This window comes from Meleagris gallopavo, chromosome 22 (assembly GCF_905368555.1).
Source record: "Meleagris gallopavo chromosome 22, MGAL_WU_HG_1.1, whole genome shotgun sequence".
Taxonomy (NCBI): Eukaryota; Metazoa; Chordata; class Aves; order Galliformes; family Phasianidae; genus Meleagris; species Meleagris gallopavo.
The window spans coordinates 8,969,098-8,988,950 of NC_139425.1; the positions used below are offsets into that span (position 1 = coordinate 8,969,098).

At 41.9% G+C, this 19,853-nt stretch overlaps 1 protein-coding gene across 5 annotated transcripts; it reads left to right on the forward strand.

Annotated features, from left to right (window-relative positions):
- Positions 1-1,487: 1,487 nt before the first annotated feature.
- ARFGAP1 (ARF GTPase activating protein 1) lies at positions 1,488-19,438 on the forward strand. 5 transcript variants are annotated; one of them, XM_085241389.1, is made up of 14 exons: positions 1,488-1,502; positions 1,591-1,712; positions 3,995-4,058; positions 4,678-4,787; positions 5,604-5,775; positions 5,895-5,995; positions 6,634-6,723; positions 7,295-7,391; positions 8,524-8,580; positions 8,913-8,945; positions 11,687-11,743; positions 13,426-13,485; positions 14,590-14,666; positions 15,164-19,438. In XM_085241389.1, exons 3-14 carry the CDS (start codon positions 3,999-4,001, stop codon positions 15,516-15,518), a joined length of 1,269 nt encoding a protein of 422 aa, XP_085097515.1. In that variant the 5' UTR covers positions 1,488-1,502; positions 1,591-1,712; positions 3,995-3,998; the 3' UTR covers positions 15,519-19,438. The 5 variants fall into 5 exon arrangements, with proteins under 5 accessions (XP_085097515.1, XP_085097516.1, XP_085097518.1 ...); XM_085241390.1 differs by having other exon boundaries at positions 6,637-6,723; XM_085241392.1 differs by lacking the exon at positions 13,426-13,485.
- The last annotated feature ends 415 nt before the right edge of the window (positions 19,439-19,853 follow it).

A 19,853-nucleotide genomic window follows, 5' to 3' on the forward strand; every position in this document is an offset into this window, starting at 1 on the left:
TCTTCTTGTTGATGCAGGGGCGTTATGTGTGTAGCTGCCGTTAATGTTAATGAAAATGGCTCTTGTTAATCTCTCGTGCACCGATGGTAAGATAACAGCCTACTTATTAAGCAGGGAGGCCAGACAGGAGTTGTACTGAAAACCAGCAGCGTATTGTCTCCGTGGGATTCATATGTAAATGTTAAAGCTTTGCTCCGGCCTGTCTATGGTTGTTGATTAAATATAAATTAGTGATTATTATCAGTGCGCTCTCCAGGCACTTGTCTGCAACCATCACAAAGCACTTCCACCTTCTCTTATTCATATTTGATTTCTCATCACCTTTAGAGCATTGCCGGGTGGCAAGGTACGGAAATTGTCCTCCAGTGCCAACAGAGAACCACAGAATCACTGAGGTTGGAAAGATCCCCACGTCCAACCCCACCGTGCCCACTGCCCACATCCCTCAGTGCCACATCTCCGTGATTCTGAACACCTTCAGGGATGGTGACCCCACCTCCCCCTGGGCAGCTGTGCCACTGCATCACTGCTCTTTTGGAGATGTTTCCTAATATCTAATCCGATAACCTGGTGCAGCACGAGGCCATCACCAAGCACGGGGATTCAGATGGCACTAAATGGAGCCTGCATGCTGGGCTGGGGTCTGGTTGGTTGACATAAATGTGTTTCCCGTTATTAAAAATGATGCAACATTTTAAAATATCTCCTTGACCCAAAGCAGGATTCTTGAAATAGTGTGTCTTGAAAAGCAGCGGTTTTGATGAGCATTTTTAATTCAAAAGAGATTCATCCTTCACACAATATATATTAAAAAAAAGAAAAGAAAAAAGTAAAAAGAAAAGTAAAAAAAGAAAGAAGGAAGAAGAGAGAAGAGAGAAGGAAAAAGAAAAAAGGAAAAAGGAAAAAGGAGAAAAGAAAAAAAGGAGAAAAGAAAAAAAGGAGAAAAGAAAAAAAGGAGAAAAGAAAAAAAAAGAGAAAAGAAAAAAAGGAGAAAAGGAGAAAGGGAGAAAAAGAGAAAGGGAGAAAAAGAGAAAGGGAGAAAAGGAGAAAAGGAAAAAGAAAAAGGAAAAAAGGAGAAAAAAAAGAAGAAAAAAGAGGAAAAAAGAAGTAAAGAAAGAAAAAAAAAGAAAAAAGAAGAGGAAAAAACAAAGAAAAAAGGGGGGGAAAAGGGAAGAAAAAAGAAAAAAGGAAAAAAAAAAAGAAAAAAAAGTTTTCCTATATTTCTTCCAACGTTTCTTTCACCATCTTTCCACCCCGCTTTCCCACGTCACGATTCCCACCCCACGTCGGACGGTGCTTCCTATCTCACTGCGCACCACCGCACCCCGCAGCCGCCGCTCAACCCGCCACGTCTCACCGCCTCCCCGCCCGGCACACAACGGGTTAACCCGGCGCCCACAATTCCTCGCGGCGCTGCAACGTCGCCGTCCGTGCCGTGAGCGGCGGCTGCGCCGTACGGCGCCGGGCGGAACCGGGGCGGCCGCCGCGTCAGTGCTGTGCCGGTGCGTGCGGCTCCGTCCCTTCCTTTCCGGGCCCGGCCGGACGCCGTTTAGCCCTTCTGTTAAATCCGTCTCTGCTTTTCTTTCCCAGAGGTGGCTGGAAGCTGGCCATGTTCTGAAGCGGTTCTCCCGGACCCGCCTCGGATCCGCACGGCGCAGCTCGCGGCTCTCGGTGGAGGAACTGCCCGCCCCGCGTCCCCCGCGCGGTGCTCGGTGAGCAGCCCGTGAGCTGGAGCAGCACTTTGGCGGCTGCTCCGTTGGCATCGTTTGTCAGCCGGCACGGCCTGCGGGGTGTCTGTGCCGGGAGGTTGGAGCCGGGCGGGGGGTCGGGCTGTGCCAGGTTGGGCGTCAGGGGACACCTCCAAGTGATGCGTGGTGCGGCTGCCCTGGGTACGGGGTCACCGGCTGTGGAGGTGTCCGACGTGGAGAGGTGGCGCTCAGGGATGCGGTTACTGGGTGTGGTGCTGGGTTGGGGATCCGAGAGCTCTCGTTCGACCCCAGCGATGCCATAGAGTCCTGTTACAGCTCACACCAACTTTTTAGCATGCTGGAGATTCCTAGCATAGAAATTCAGGTTGTGCGTTGTGTGATTGTTGCTTTGGAAGCAAACTGTTTGGCTGGGAAATAAGTGTGTGAGGCTGAGCTGCATGCAACTGCATGTTTCCACCTTGCAACCTTTTGTCCAAGGTATTTATACCCAGCAGTGGAAACATTCCTAAGCTGTACGCTTTGTTTACTGCATTAGATGACAATAATATTCATTTCAGGTATGTAGCACAGTCCTTCCTTGGAAATAAGCTGCAGAGGGGCTTTGTGCCCAGCCAGCTTCTTTGGCTCAAGTAACCTGTGATAATGAGATCCCTTAGCATTTGTGGGGAATGTAACTGGAAGTAGGCTTGGCAGCTCTGAAGGCGTTCCCTGTTCTTCCAAAGCTTGGAGCTTGACTTTTGAAAGGTGGGAAGCTGTACTGGACTCCTTTTGTGGATGGCTTTCATGGGGGAAGCTGGTGTCTCTGGCATGGACATATGTTCAATCTGCCGTTGGCCAAAGGTCTTTTGATAAAGGGTGTTATACAAAAAAACAGCAATGACAGAATCATAGAACGGCCTGGGTTGAAAAGGACAACACTAATCAGCTCATTTCAACCCCCTGCTATGTGCAGGGTCACCAACTACAAGACCAGGCTGCCCAGAGCCACATCCAGCCTGGCCTTGAATGCCTCCAGGGATGGGGCATCCACAACCTCCTTGGGCAGCCTGTTCCAGTGCCTCACCACCCTCTGTGTGAAAAACTTCCTCCTAATATCCAGCCTAAACCTCCCCTGTCTCAGCTTAAAACCATTCCCCCTTGTTATCATCTGTCAGCTGGGAGGCAAAGGTTTGAAACTCGTGCAGTCTGTGATCACTTGAGTGGTGCAGGCGTTGCCTTGGTCTAGAAAGGGTGCCTGGTTCATATACTGTCCCTTAAATTACACAGAATTAAGTGCTTGTCAGATTGTTAACATAGGAATCGATGCTTTGGATAAAGGCTTTGAGTTCTGCTACGGATAACCTCTGCTTTTGTAACATAGATAGAATTTTGAGTTTATTTCTTTCTGAGCCCTGTTGTCTTAGCTGGTGATGTGTGTAATTGCATTTGCACTGTTCTATTGCACTGCTGTGGCTGGAATTCACAGGGAAGCAATAAATCGACATTGCCTTGTTCATACAAATTTAACATTAGTTTTCTTTCTGGTGGGATTTTATGCTTTTGGTATTTAGTTTTCCAGTCATGAGCATTTTGTGTCCTTTGGTTTTTCCAGGCTATATACTGTGAGTGAGTCACTTCTCTTTCTTCATGTGAATTGTATCTGTAGCTTGCCATTGCTCCCTGCAGCTGCATTTCATGCTCCATGAAAAATAGAGTGAGGTGATTTGGTCTGCACTGGAATTCAAACTCTCTTTTGTGCAAAAGGGTCCAGTAATCACCTTATTTTCTCAGAACCTAGTTGATAAGGAAACTCAGCACTTCTGATAAAACAAGAATCTTTTTTGTGTCTTCCCATCAAGTGCTCTTTTAGCAGCGTTTGGTGCTCCTCAGTATCAGAGGCTGTGTCACTCTGTGCTTTGGTTGGTGCATTTCTGTGTGTAAGGTCCCATGGAACCATGAAGTGCTTTTGGAAGGGCAGGGGATGGCACCAGTGGGTGTCAGGTTGGCAGGATGTGGCCATAGGAGGAGGAGTTCTGTGTTTCTCTTCCCCTGCCTGCTCAGCTGTGGCTGAATTACAGCTTTCCAACAGATGAGGTAGGATGACTAAAATTCCCCACGCTGTACGAAGTAAATGGAAAGGCAGAGTCGTGGATTCTTCTTTTGTCTTCTTTATTCCCTGCCGTTTCTGTGGTGGTGTTTGTTAGCTTTTTATCATCGAGGTTGTGCATTTATGGTACTGAACATCACACCAATATCCAGCTCTTTAGTATGACTCAGATCTTGTTGTTGTTTTTCTTCTTTTGTAGAATCATGGCAAGTCCAAGAACAAGGAAAGTTCTCAAGGAAGTCAGAGCACAAGATGAGAACAACGTGAGAAAACTGTTCTGCTGTCGTTTCCCAGAGCTGAATTGTCTTTCTGTCTGCTTCACATATAGCTGCTGTCTGTGCAAGCTAATCTCTTTCCAGCCCTTATATGTCTAACTAGTGGTAGCAGAGAAACATAGATCTCTTGTATTTAAATTAGTTGTAGTAACATTTATTCATATATGTATTGTAACACTTGTCTGTGTTTTTGGCAGAAGGCTTTCAGGGGTTTTGAGTGCTATAAACCCTAGAGTCCAAGCAGGCAATGTCTTTGATATAACTTAATTAAAACTGTCTATTTCAAAAAGCTTGATAGAATGCTGCCTTAAATGCAATAGCCCATGAACAGCTTCATTTTTGTTTATGTCTTTCCCTACTGGTGTTTGGTCCGTGGTCATTTTATAATACAACTCAGGTAGGTGAAAGCTTTCCATTCAGCATAAATAAACATTTAAGGAAAGCTGATGCTCTTGGGGTGGTGATTCCAGCACAAAGAACTTTCCCTGCTGAGCTTAATTCCTGCACAAGACAGCTTCATGACCCAACTATTTGAGTTGTGCTTTGGGGACTTCCACGTGGGTGAGAGCTGGTTATGAGTTAGAGATGATTGTTTTCTCTCTTGCAGGTCTGCTTTGAATGCGGTGCGTTTAACCCCCAGTGGGTGAGTGTGACTTATGGAATCTGGATCTGTCTGGAGTGCTCAGGAAAACACCGAGGCCTGGGAGTCCACCTCAGGTCAGCCCTGCATGCAAACACTGCACTCAGTTGGGTTTCCTTGGGAGGTGTTATGGCTGTGAACAGAAAGGATGATTGTGGAGGGGTGTAGAGTATCTCAGTTTCAGCATTTCTTGGGCACTTCTGCTTTATACTCCTCTCCAAAGTGAGCTTTATTCTTTTTGCTTTCTTTGGAATTAACTGGAATCTGTGCTGCATTGGTGCAGATATGTTGTGCTCAGGTCCAGAAAGCAGTGTCTCTAGCTGGAGGTTGTGACCTTGTATTTAACTCTGGTTTTTTTTTTTTTTAATATAGTTTAATGAAGAGTAGCAAGGATTTATGGCCCAAGGCAGAGCTGACATGTTTATTGCAGTCATGAATGCTCTGGGATGAGGTCATGGTAGGTGTTAGCACAGGCTGTGTTAGGCAGTTGAGTTGTCATACCTGGTGGTCGTTACGAGCAGATGCATGAAGCAGGGGTAGGAGGTGCTTTGCAGGGCACTCGCATGTAACATTGAAAGTAGATGAGAAAGGAAGACTTCCAAGTGAAATTTTCTTCTATACAGCATATTAAGTTTCCTGGCTCGTTGGAGAAAGCTGCTTTTTCTGTCACTTTCCTTCTCTTGACAGTGTCTTTTAAATGCCAGTGTTTTATTTTTGTTTATTTCAATGAGGATCACCTTCTTAAGACACTCTTTCTTTCCATACTTTGAGTATTTATTAACATTTCTGTACCCCCATCCTTTTTTTTTTTTTTTATCCCTGCTGATGTATCAGGAAGTTAAAGCAAGCCATGATTTTCTTTTTTTTTTTTTTTTTTGTAATCTGATTTTCAGTTTTGTACGTTCTGTAACTATGGACAAATGGAAAGATATTGAGCTGGAGAAAATGAAGGCTGGAGGTAACAGCAAATTTCGAGAGTTCTTGGAGTCTCAGGATGACTATGATCCCTGCTGGTCAATGCAAGAGAAGTACAACAGCAAAGCTGCAGCACTTTTTAGAGATCAGGTAAGTTCTGTTGTGTGTGTCCAGGTGGAAAGCCAACTTGGCCTTGCTTTATAGAACCAGTGCCTATCTAATGTGAAAAGTTGTAACTGGAATTCTGCTTGTTTTCCTACCTGTTTTAGGTTGCTACAGTAGCTGAGGGCAAGGAGTGGTCCCTTGAAACTTCTCCTGCCAGGAACTGGACACCACCTCAACCTAAAACATCTCTCTCTTCCACCCATCGGTATGCACTGTTATTTATTGTCAGTATAGCTTCTGAATCTGCTGTTGCTGATCTTTGAGTGTCTGCTGCTTTTATTCTGTTGATGGTGTTGTCTGAACAAACGTTTATTTTGCTGAAGTTTATGAATATGAGGAGGCAGAATTTCTGTTCTTGTAACTCCCACCCCCACCTCCACCCCTATCATGAAGAATGCCCCCAAGGCAGCTGAGAAGGAGGGGAGGACGAGATGCCCTGTTTCTGTCTTGACCTGCAGTGCACCTGAGATTCATTGTGTCAGTCGTGCATAGTGTGTCACTGCTTTACCTTAACTACAGTTCAGCTCCAGTTCACAGTGGAGTGGCAGAGAAGAAGGAACAGGCTTTTCCTTATGGCACTAATTGCTAATGAGAGTGTCAAAACTGGACAGCAGTTCTTTTTTTCAGCCTTTGCCTATATGTTTGTTATTTCTTGCAATAAGGAGTCAAGTTAACTGAAAAAGTAATTGTAAATTGGCTTTTAGTGGTTACATTAAAGTTCCCTACGTGCTAGGCCAAAGAAATAATCAATTTCACTCCTGATTGGTGATGATATACAAGATACATTGCTGAATTAGTGGTTTTTGCTATACACGGTTTCACTGCTTAAATCTTTTGTTGAAGTAGTTCTGCTGGACCTCCTCAGAATGCAGCTGCCTCTTCTGACAAGGCTTTTGAAGACTGGTTAAATGATGATGTCAACTCCTACCAAGGGTAATGCAATATTTATTAACTTTATTTGTGCCTGGCAGTCAGGATGTTACACTACAGCTGTGCAATTGTGATGCTGATTCATTAGGCCATACTAATGAACAGTTACATCCAATTGTTACAGTGGTAGGCTCCAAACTAGGTAATTCTTAGTGTATGTAGTACCCTAATGTGTTTTAGTGTAAGTGGAGGTATTTATAAAGGCAACACTATTCTTCTTTCTCCCTCCTGTTTTCTTATATTGCTTCATAAAGGTTTGCTTAAGTTTCTGGTATGAGTGATCTGTTGGAGAACCATTAAGTAGGCATTATCTTGCATAAGAGATGCCTTAATTAGCAAGAATTCACCAGTGGATCCTTTTTGATGTTAGGTTTCTGTTAAGAGGGTGGGTTTGTATTTTGGGTGCAAGGCACTCTGCTAATTCAGCAGCTGTCAGCACTACCAGGCTTTTTCTTGCAAGTGTGTTTTAAAGTCTGCAAAGTGATTATTCTTTTATGCTTTATATTTTTAATTAGTGACTTGCTTTATTTCAGTCTGCTAATACAGATCCTGTTTACTCCTTTTCTTAATGCAGTGGCCAAGAGAATCGCTACGTAGGGTTTGGAAATACAGTAACCCCTCCAAAAAAAGAGGATGACTTCCTGAATAATGCCATGTCTTCTCTGTACTCTGTAAGAAAATACTTAAAGACTTCTTTGATCTGCAGTAGTATTTTCTTCTGTTTCAAACTCTGCTATTGCAGTGCAGATAGATAGGGGAAACTAAAGGCTCCTAGATACAAGGAGATGTAGAGCAGTAGTTCAGTTCCCAGTGCAAGAAAAATACTGGAGGACTTGGAAAGTTAAGCATCATATTTGAGATCAGTTCTTAGAGATAAGGAAATGAGGAGATAAGAAAACATGACAGCATATGGCTGTACATTGTCATGAGTAAAGCAGAGATGATGAAAATTGGATCGTTGGAAGGAAATGTGGAGTAAAGTTAGGAGCTGTCATATGCTGCAAAGTAGCTGGGCAGGGCAAAATTTGGCATTTGGAGTCACTTAGACGGGTCGTAAGGTTTTTGACCGGGGTTAGTGGTCAGTGGTCTTCTGTAGAGCATCATCACATGATTTGGACATGGAAAGTCTCTTGTGTTAATGTGCTCGGAAGCTGTATTTCTAGTTAAGTTGTAGACTGTAGGCTAGAGAGATAAAGTTAGGAACCACGTCTATAATACATTGCAGATGTGCTTAGACAGCAAAAAAGAGGTGGCACTGTGTTGTCCAAGTGACTGTCAGCTGTTATTGGAATACTGACGTCATTGAAACATACAACTAAAATGCCCTCTTCTGCCCATGAATGCGTATTACAGTGTAATTTTAAAGCACTTATGTGTATTCATCCCAGTGAGGAAACCTAAAATATAATGTGTTACCTCAATATCCACTCTTTAAACAAAACATCTGTACTTGGTGGGTTTTATTTAAAAAAAAAAAAGATTAGAATCATTCTCCTTCTTCACTTTCTTTAGCTGGTTTCTTAGAGTAATTGTTTTCACACAGCCATTTCTAACAGAATAACAGCTGAAACTCACATTTCTGCACATTGCAGCATTTTGTCACAAGTAATGGAGATTCATTGCTATTTTACAGTTGAATGAGAGGCTGCCATTTTTGCTCTCATTGGTGGGTGATTCTTATGTCCATGGGACAGGCTGTATGGGAGCACATTTTAACTTAATTTGGCATGTAATAGTGAACACTTGGTTATCATCTGTTACTGGCATTCACATAACTTGGTGCATTCTTGCTTTCTTTTAAAGGGATGGAGCAGTTTTACAACTGGAGCAAGCAAGATTGCCTCGGCTGCTAAGGAGGGTGTAAGTAAACACAGTGTATTTCAGTGTAATTCTTGTGAACTAGAAGTGGTTCTGTCATCATGACCTGGCTTCTAATAGGGATCTGTCTTTAAAAGCATTACCAAGACAGACTAAATCCCATTTGTTGCATCTCTTTGCCTACGGTGTATGAAATACTGGCAGTGAATGTTCCTATCTGCTGTATTTCTCATGTTTCTGAGTGGTCATTTCTTGTCAATTCAATTCTAAGTTTTCTATTTGTTTTGGAAGGGATCTCTCAGCATTTCAGATGTGTATGTTTGCTAGAAACAATACCTTTGATTTTTTAAATTTGAACTCACTTCTTTTCACAGGCTACCAGGTTTGGATCTCAAGCAAGTCAAAAGGTGATCATAGATTAAGCTTGATCTTATTGACATTTAAAAGCCAGTTATTGTCATGTATTTGTCCTACTAATTGATTCAGGCTTGTGTGTTTATCTTCATGGTGCACAGTAATTCTTAGGTTCTAGCTCTTATTTCCATGGGAATTGCACTCAGTTACTGTGATCAAATTAAATAGAAAACAGACCATGATAATCTGCTGTATATGTAACTGTCAGGTGCATTCAAAAGGCAGCAGAATGAAATCCTTCAGTTTGACTCTGGACAGAAAACACTCCTATTTTATTTGTGTGAAGCTTAAGTGTCTGTCTTAAAGTAGTTTTCTTTTGTAGGTGATCTAATGTGAAGCAATCCATTCATAAATCCTTTCAGATATTGCAAATGTGAACTGCTTAATATTGTTGTTAAGTTCATTTGATTGGGTGAGCTTAAAACAATGGAAATTCCAGAAATATTTCCTCTTCCAAACTAAGGTTAGAACAGAGAAAGCTGGACCTGAGTTATGCAGAGCTGTGATGTAAGCAAGATCTATTTGCATAGAATAGAATTAAATTTGAACATAAAAACCTGTAAAGGGAGGGGGTTCTTAAAAGTGCCAGTATTCTGAGTGAGTTGCATGTGTTAATGCCTTGTATAAGGTATTTGACTTGGAGCTGTGACTGCCTGTATGCACAGCACTAGCCTGGCACGTGGCTGGGCTGCTCTTGTGCCATACACATGTGAAACTGCAGGTGTTTGAGCAGGAGATGTGTGCAGTAGGATGGCAGTGCTCCACACAGCAAGAGAAGTTTGTGTGTGATTTTTCACAATGAACAAAAATATCTTGTGAGAGCAGCCAAACTTCATACCTAGAAGCTTTAAAATATTTACTGTTTGGCTTACCTAAAAAAAAAAAAATGCAGTGTGTCTGGCAGGTCTTCCTTTTTCACTTCAGCCAGCAGTTTCCCTTTCAGAAAACTGTTCTTCCTTTATAACACGTGTAAATAAAATGCAGAGTGTACAAACTCATCACGTCTACTGACAAGGACCTCAGCAGTGTGGCTCCCTACAGCCTAAGCTGTGTCATTGAAGCTTACGTTTGCTTCCTGAAACGTGTTCTATTCCTCTGTAGAACAGGCATAACATCTTACTGATGGATTTATTAAAAGTGCATTTGATGTCCTTTGACCGAACGTATGCACTGTCAGCCTTGTCAGTAGGTGTGAGGTTGGTGGAGGTTGGTGCTACGTAACTTGCCTGAAAGAGTGCTTCCAAATTTTTGCTAAAAGCTGCTTCTTCTGCCTTCCTTGCTCTTTCTCTTTTGCTGTCTGGGTAAAGTTTTGGGGCTACAAGCAGCAGCCAGAGCCGGTAACACCCTCACATACGTTCTTGTGCATGGACTCCTTGTCACTGTTCGTGCTGAATATGTGCATTTGCTCTTCAGCTGTCTCCTTTTTTTTTTCTTTTTTTTTTTTTGTGTGCCTTAATTCGAATCTGTTCAGAATAATGTTGTGTGTTTCGTATGGTAACGTTCCTTCAAACCTACCTAAAATAGGTTAAAATGGATAGAGATACCCGGGCTCTGTATGCTCAGAAAACATTCTGTGCTTCTTTCCATGCTCCCCATTAACACCAATTTCAGGATTTCCTTTTTGCATGTCTGATCCAGGAATGCAGTATTCAAGGAACTACCCTGGGATGCTGTTTGAAGGCAGGCTCTTTAATAAACACACTGTGATGTAGTGTTAGTAATGGTGCTATCCAAAATCAATAGTAGCAAAGATAATGATTTCAAAGGAAACATACCCTAATCTCATTTTTCTGTACTTATGAGATTGTGTGATTGAGGATGTGAGTTTACATCAGAATTCATGCTGATGCAAACAATAACTTCACTTAGCATGGCCGAACTGTTGGTCTGTTACACCTTCTGTTAGCTAACATCCACTTGTATGACAGGCTCAGTGCTCAGAGGGATCTGTCATATTTGAAGAACCTTATTCGATCCCCTATGTTATTTTATTTGAGCACTTCCTTAGCTTCATTTCCAGTGCAGACAATGAGAAGCATTTGCAAACCTTGATGTCTTGGTCAGAATGGTCCTTTTGTGACTTACGCTGCAGGCTCACAGTTTTGTAAGGTGCCCAATACAAGGATGGATCTTGTTCTGGGCTGTAAGAGAAGTTCTGAAGTGTGTTGTTTCCTCTCCCTGCCTACCTGCAGCCTGAAAAGAGATCATAGAAGTTTTCGGTCACAACGTTGCCTCCTGTGTATGGCTTAGAAACCATTGGCTTGTTATCAACAGACGGCACCAGCAGCACTGCGAGGCAGAAGAATTGGTGAAAAATGATCAGAACAGATGCAGTTCTACATGTGATGTCACTGGGGGAGAACAGGAAAAAAAAAAAATAGAGTGAATGAAGTTGTTTTTTTCCAAATTCTCAGCTGTGGGCTCAGCAGAGGGCCTGTCCTTAGGCTGGTTGATCCATTGCTTCTGCTCCTGCTGTGAGGTCAGGTTTTGCTTTGGCTCTGAACAGCCCCAGCAACCCTCTGCCACACGCCTGTGGTCTTGGTTTTCCTCAGCACTGTACTGTGTGTGCTTTCAGCTCATTCTGCTTGTACGAATCAAAGCTTAAGGCTTCATGTATTTTTGGAGATACTGCTGAGAAACCAGTCTGCCGAAAATGTTGGCTGTGTTGTTGTTGTTGTTGTTTTTGCTTAAAGGAAAATATAACTGACTTTGTTTTTGTTTTGCTTTTAAATAGGCATCAGAGTTAGGTCAGACATTAAATGAAAATGTTCTCAAACCTGCACAGGAAAAGGTAACTTTGGAACTAGTAAATTCCTTACAGAATATGATCACAATGACTCAGAGAGCAATTGCATCCTTCTGTCACAACTTCACAAGCTGTCAGTGTGTCCTTCTGTTGGGTTGGTTTCTTTTCTTGTTCAAGCTGAGTAGTAAAGGGGAAGCATCAAATAACTCAGAGCTAATAAGTCACCAAAGGAGGGTTAATGAGTGCATTTCTCCCTGCTATGCTTTTCTGTGTCCACAAGAGTCTGTCGAAGTCTTTATTGTTAGATATTGTAGATATAGATTGTGTAGATTTCATGTTTTCAGTAATGGAAGATGGGCTAAGAAAAAAATACACCCTAAATGGATAGAGAAATCATTTTTGTAAATACTAATAACTGTGGGTGTTGATAGTCTTTTTCCCTCCTCTGCATGTCAGAATTTTTACATTCAACCAAACATCTTTAAGTGACTGTTGTTCATCTGCTGCCTCATTGGAGACAGTAAAGTTTGGAGCAAAGTGTGTGTGTGTGTGTGTGTTACACGTGAATGGGGACAGGTTATCAAATAGAAGTTAAAAAAAAAATAAATCTTGCAACCTTTACTTGGTATTTGTGCAGAAACTTCTGGTGGCTAGTACCAAATTTTGCATGCATTCATCAGCAAAATAGAGTCTAAAATAACACTGAGCTGTTCTATTTGTGCTGTTTTTTGGAAACATAGTGTGAAGAAGGTTTTTCTTCTTACAGTTATTACTGACCAGGAACATATAGCTAACGGCACTTTGAAAGCACACAAAGCCACCTGGGTGAATGTAGGAAGTGGCCATACCAGAAAGCAAGGCAGGCAATCCACCTGAATGCTTAGTGAGAGCTGACAGTGCCAGTTTTAGGGTCATAGAGTGGCCTGGGGTGGAAGGGACTTCAAGGATCATCAAGTTGCACTCCCTGCTGCAGGCAGGGCACCCCTGGTTCGCCTCACATCAAATGTTGCCTTCCTGTTTCCTCTGGTTTAAAAAAAAAAAAAAATAAAAAATAGTGCTTGTGTTTGTTCTGTGCTTCTGAAATTTCAGATCAGCTCCAAAATTCTGAAGTCTTTTGTGGCAGTGTGGTGATCTGTTTACCTCCATGCCTTTCCCCCAGGTGTAGGGATTTTGATAAAGCAGCCCGGTGTTGCTTTCCGAAGAGAAGCGATGCCACTGCTTTGGGATGTGGGTTAATCTCCAATTTGAAAAGTACATTTTAGCAACAACAGGAATTCTTTTGCATTGATTTTATTAATTCAACATTCTTTACTCGGATTCTTCTGTGATTTGAAATGCTGATTGGGTTTGTCCTCCCCCGGATCATCCGCGGTTTCTTTCACAGAGCTGAGGAATGTTATTTTTAGGGCGAAATTTTGGGGGGGTGTCTTTGTTTTTAGTGCTCAGTGTTGGTGTAATGCTGCTTTCCTCAGGTTCTCTGTATGCCATTTCAACGTATTTCAAAGGGCTGAGGTTTGTTCCACTGGAGATCAGTGGACTTATTATTATCTTAATGGATTAGTATTCTTATCTTAAACTTGTTGGCCTTGCCTTAGGATTACTGTGATTCACGTCAGGTTTTTGTTTTCGTTACTTTCTTTTTACTAGTTGATACCATGAGAAAGCTTGTTTTAAGGCTTCAGCATTACTCTGTTTGATGACTAATGATCAAAACTTTGATTCATTAGGTGAAAGAGGGGAAAATTTTTGAGGAGGTCACCGTGGGGGTATCGCAGTTGGCCAGCAAGGTATGGAGAGGCCTGCTTCTCTTGGAGGGAGGCCAAGCAGTAAGCCAGTCTCCATATTCTTATACAGCACTTTGAGTGACCACAAAACATCTTTAGTCTCTACTTGTGGTGAATAGAAATGCAGTTTACAATGGTCAGTACTTGTTGGGGTACTAAAAGAGCTCTACAGCTTTGAGGCAGTCCTTCTAATGGCTTCACTGAGGGCACGTTGTAGGGCTGTAAGACCACCAGTGTCCTAAACACACAAAGAAAACCTCTGCTGGAGAATATGGAGACAGCTTGCGTTATGTTTGTGTGGTTGAACTTACTAACATTGCGTACCTTTTTCTTTGTCTTCTTTTGCAATCACTGCTTGGTTTTGTGGTAAGTGCTCTCTGTGCCTGCTAGGTGCAGAAGTCTTGCAGAATCAGTGTTACTTAGGAGGGTTTGTTTGTCTTTTAAGCACTGGATAACAGCTCAGTGCCCAGAGCGCTGAGAATATTTGAATAATACAAGTTTTGTGTTCCTGTTCTGCTTAAAGCCTGGCGACTTGAAGTCTGAATTCTGGGGTTCCTCCTCCATGTCTGTGACTTAGAAATAGTGACTTCTGTAGGCATCGCTTCAGAATTTGTGTTTCTAACCCAATACCAGTCCAAAATAATAACCCTGAAAGGGGTAATTTAGTCGTACTTGCTCTAGAACTCAACATTTGTCCTGTTCACATGAATAATACTAGTGAGAATGAGTGAGAAGTGTATAAAGTATTAGAGACATCAATACTAGTCACATGAAACATCCAAAGAGTAGTGCTGTCATTAAGTTTAATTTCATATAAGAGGTAATCCCAACATTTTTGTCAAGAAATTCTAGCAGATGGTTCAAAAGCCCTTACTTACAGAAGTGGATGAAAATGCTGAACTTTATGTACTTCTCAAATCATCCAGCAGCATTTGTTGTCAAACATGTTTCCTTTAGATCAACTAGAAATTGCCCATCAAAAGTGTTCATATTAATCAGTGTAGTGAAATTTTTCATAATATTATCTGTATGTGAACAAGTGGGAGAATGTGTTGTGGCTTCTGCTGTTGGCTCAGTCCAGATGAGAAGTGTGTTCTTTCTGCCTAGGTTCAGGGAGTTGGCAGTAAGGGATGGCGAGATGTCACCACTTTCTTTTCTGGGAAACCAGATGATCATTCTGAAAGGTATTTCTTTTGTTATTATTTTCTGTCTCTTTAAAACACATTGTTTTGTCTCCTGCGTGTTCTCTGCAATGCAGTAGTACCAGATATATATATATATCTATATATCTATATATCTAGATATCTAGATATCTAGATATATATATATTTTTTTAAGTGAAGAAATTATTCTGTCTTTGGGGAAAAAATTGCAAGTAGTCCTTCTCTGATGTAGTTCAGGTGCCCATAAAGTTGTTCTCAGTCTGAGAGCAAAGTAGTGCTCTGCACCTTGATTTTGAACTGTATGCCAAATGCATCAATGTCTTTGTATTGTAGACAGTTAGCAATGTATTTGAATTAGAAGAATAAGCAGTGCTGTTCTGAGAAATGCATCTAATTCTTTTGCCTTCTGTTTCTGTTTCAGCAGAGGGTGGTAACATTATCATTGTGGTCATTTCTGTTTATCGTTGTGTTTGATAACTAATTTATTTCTCCCTTCCTCTTTCTCCCCACCTTGCCAGTAACAGACCAGCCGAGGGAGACAGCTACCAGAACAGTGGAGGGGAGGGCTACCAGAACAGTGCTGTAGATCAAAGCTTCTGGGAGACCTTTGGCAACTCAGACCCACCGAAAGCTCATAAATCTCCAAGCAGTGAGAGCTGGACCTATGTGGACAATTCCACAGAGAAGAAGAGCTCCGATAGCTGGGATGTGTGGGGCTCAGGAACAGCCTCCAACAACAAGAACAGTAACAGCGACAGTTGGGAAAACTGGGAAACCAACTGGGAAAACACAGGAGGGGAGAGCAAGGCCAAAAAACCTCCTAAGGCAACAAAAAAGGCATCTTCAGCTGATGATAAGTGGGATGACTGGTAGAACTGTTTACCCTGTTTTGTGCAGCTAGGAAAGGGAGACCACGCTGGCTGGTTGAGAGGAGAAAGTTTTACACACATCTGGAGTATCTTGGTTGACCTTACTGATGTGTTACTTTTTGTGCTTTTTCCATTTGTTTTCCTTCTGCCCCAACTTAGGAAGAAAAAACAAGTAGTGTCTGAATCTTTTATTATGTGAAGATGGTTCTCTCATTTTTATGGATAGTGAGAAATATATGTTCTCCTTGCACTATTGAGGCTGGGTACACTGACTTTAAGAGCGATCTGAAAGACACAAGCACGTTTTAATGCCATAGACTTGCATGTATAAGCTCATAGGTATTCATCCAGTCTTCAAATAATTTGAGATGACCAGAGATGTTTAACACAAATAAAGAACGGGCTGTATCTTGAAAAGGCAGCCTTTCAACGAGCAAGCTGCAGTTGAGTAGATCCAGCTGAAATGCCTTATGGATTGCTGTGACGGAACGAGGTCTGGCAATTCAAACTGGTCTGTAAGATACTTTTTATTGGAGCTTTGTTTTTAATCTTTGGGAGATTTTTAGATTTTCCAAGTTATTTTCTCCCCTTAGGATTAATCAGGATTCTAGAGCTAGATGATTATTTCTTCCCACTCATCATTTGGGCAGCCTGAGCTATCAAGGGATGTTCAGAATGGCTCCTTGTGCACTGTAAATTCTTAACCCATCAAGCAAGAGGAGCACCTCTCCTACATGGATGTGATGCAGTGCTGTGTATCCTCCTTCCTTGCCTTTACCCTTCTCCCACTCTGAGTATTTTGTAGGGTCTGTTTTGTTTTTTCTTTTGTCTTTTTTCCTTATATCTGTCTATGTTATCTGTGCTGACAAAAATGAGATCTTCCTGCTGTTTATGGCCTTCTGGACATCTGTTTGGCAACTCAGCAGTGAAATGAGTTAGGAAGAAGGAAAGAAAAGATTCCAGTAAGAAAAAATGCATGGAAAATATGAGTACATTGAGGAGAGAGTCTGGCAGTGAGCACCTTCCAGGATGAGTAGATGTCTATGTTTAATAGTAAAACTTAGATTAAGCAGATGTTTTCCAATTAATCTTTAATATGTCAAACTGTATCTCTCTCTGTCATGTACTTCTCCACATTTTCTTCCTGGATCCTGTTAGAGGAATACAATTTTGGAAGCTTCAGGAACTCCTTGTCAGCATTAAGGAATGGGATGGAAGATCCAGTTCTGTCTCAGCCTTGACCCCCAAAGGTGCTTCTCATTACGTGAACCATAATGTGTACAAAAGGCCTGTGATCTTTTAACAGTCAAGGTGTTTGCATTTTAGGTGGTGGATCATAAATGTACACTGCCTGAAAATCATCAAACTTTAATTCTTGACATTCTTACATAGTTTGCTTTGGCAGCAGCATGGAGTTCTTTACTGCAGGCCCTGCAGATCTTAATCCCTACCTAAAAAGCCTTTTATTTTTAAAAGTAGTGAAGTGTTTGAGCAACAATGGGTCAACAACTGGATCTTGATCGATTGAAGTTACTGAAGTTACCTCAAATGTTGTTCTTTTTTTTTCCTTTTCCTCTCATCAAGGAGGAAAAAAGCTCATCACAGAGTTTTTCCAGACTGTAGTCATATTGATAAATCAAAAAATTATATCCAGCAGCTAAAAAACAAAGGAGAAAGAGGAAGGGGCCACGAATCACTCCCAAATGTAGCAGATATTAAAGGCTTACAATCTTTGCAAATACCATACAGGTATTTGTGTCCTGATTCTGTATTGTTATCAGCATGACTTTTCAGATAACGAACAAAATGTTTTCCTAGCCTTCTCTAGCCCTGTCCTGCATTTCTTTTTTTTTCTTTTTTCCCTTTGCTTCTGCTGAGGCAATGCTCTGAAGCTCACGCAGCGCGTGGTGCTGCTCAGCACCCAGATCTGGGCTGAGCCATGCCTGCTTCCCCTTGGGGGTGGTCAGAACAGGAGAGATCTCGGTTTGCAGCGCTGCTGTTGTTGCTACTGACAGATGGAATTTTGTTCTACTTCTCCTCTTCCAGGTCCACCTTTGTTATCACTTAGTTGCATGTCAAACAGAACTCTGTCTCTTTATTTTGTCACCTGTCTGTGGTGCAGTACGTGGCCGTGATGCACATCCTTGAGGGCCACACACTGCAGTGTATGTGAAGGAGCACTGCTGTGTCCCCAACTGACGGTCAGTCCTTGTGACATCTTGCAGCAGTGTTAGCAAAGTGCATCTGCTGCGTTGCATTGCCCGACTGCTGGTGTCTGTCTGGAGTGATGAGAAGCTGAATCAGCCTCCTCTGGACAAACTTGGTGTGGTTTCTTTTCATAAAGCTCCTGAAATAGCTGATAGTGGGATAAGCTTTATTTTAGTGTTTCCAGTCGGCGGTGGTGTGACGTTTGCATACATTCTCAGCTGTGTGCTTTGCCTAGGAGAAAACTGGTTTATTTATATCTCTCTTGTAGCTATGATTGGTATGAGCCTTTTGTTTGCTTTTCTGGTTTTACTTCTGCATTTTTGAGATTTTATTTTCTACACTGATGTAAATGGCCAGAGCCCTGCTAAGGCTTTTGGGCATTAATTTTTCTTCCAGTTCAGGAGACAACGACAGAGCAGTATCTCTCTTGATACAGCACCCAGAAAGGTGTTACTGGAAGAAACTAAAAACCAACATCATGGCAGAAAGTGGAACAACAACCACAGATCTCACGTGCTAATTGGCCTTGGTTTGATGGACAGATTGGTATTTTTTAGTGACTTGTTTGAATCTGTGCATTTTGTCATGTCTTCCAAAGGAGAGAGGATGAAACGAGAACACTTTCTGTTGCACAGCTCCAGTTTTATTGGACTCTTTGTTTAAGAGTGTATGATTCAGAAGCTTGTGCTGTTTGAAGTTATTGTGTGTAGAGGGAATGTTTATTAACATTTCCCTCCTTTCCTCAATTCCTCTTTTTTTTTTTTTTTTTCCCCCACTCCTGATCATGAGCCTTTTTGATAGGTGAACATCACTTTCCTTTCAATCCCACACCAGTTATTAACAGTTCTGAGTCATACAAGCAAACTGCCAGGGGAGAGTGCAGTGGCTGAAATTGCAGCTGGACCAACCAGACATTGCAGTGGTGGATAGCAGTTTCCTTTGCACAGCTTTAACTTTGGAAGACACAGAGAGGTTGGATTCCTCCAGGTAGCCTGAAATCAGAGAAACATTAAGGTGTTCAAGCTGAGTGCTGCTTGCCAAAGAGAGCGTTCCCAGCAGAAAGCAAGGCTAATCCCAGGAGTTGGGGATTGCTTTAAAACATTTCACTTGTGTTTTGGTGCCTCCTAACAATCACTGTGTTTTCGAGAAGTGCTTGGCCAGCTATTCCTGGTGCTGAGACCTGAAGGGTAATGCTTCTTTTGTTTTCCCAGGCAGACATGTAACATTCCATGGGTTCATCATGTATTTATGAGTGTGATGATCTGTGCAATAACTTAACAAGTGTAGGTAAAACGTTTCTTGTTTAATCCAGGATACATTTAAAGATACAGTGGTCTTCTTTGAAAATAGCTGACAGCCAACCAAGGTATTTCAGTTCTCCCTCTACTTTGGCAATTCTAAATTCCATTAATGATGGATTGAGCAATCAGTGACTTAAACAGAAATCAAGGAACACAGTGATGCACATCGTTAGAGTTTGATTGTAACGGTTCACGGTGATCTCTCATTGTAGAGCCATTTTTCATTATTGAGGCCAGCAGAAACCTGGTCAGTCTGGAATGCTGTATCTTTAATTTTCCTGATGTGTTTCATGTGAAGTTCACAGGAATGGCGATTTCAGTGAACACTATTCATTGTTCTGTAGAGTGATACCAGACTTGAACTGCAGTGTCATCTTTTAAAGAGCATTATAATAAAGCAAAGAGCTATGGAGCAGAGCAGCGTTAAGCCCTTTTTCAGGGAACTTCCATTTACTTTTGAAAACTTTGGAGAAAAGTCATTGGTTTCCATCAGTGTCACTATGTGGCTTTTGAATGAAGCTGGTCTTACTGTGGATAGCAACACAGAATGAACTCAAAATAGGGCACTTCATAATTAAGAAACAAGCAAAGTACTGTGTCGATGCTAGTATGTCTTTTTGGAGAATATCTGACATAGCAGTGTAATGGTTTTGGTCTTCTTTCTCTGCTGTGGGTGCTGAAGGACGAAGGAAGCTGCCTGTGTTGCTGTCAGAGACCACAACAGGTGCTTCATCTCTGTGTTTTGTAGGGGTTCCATAGTCTCACTTTAAAAACCAACTTAAGAACTTGCTGTGTTAGGAATAGTTAATAACAACATTGTGTGCATCCTT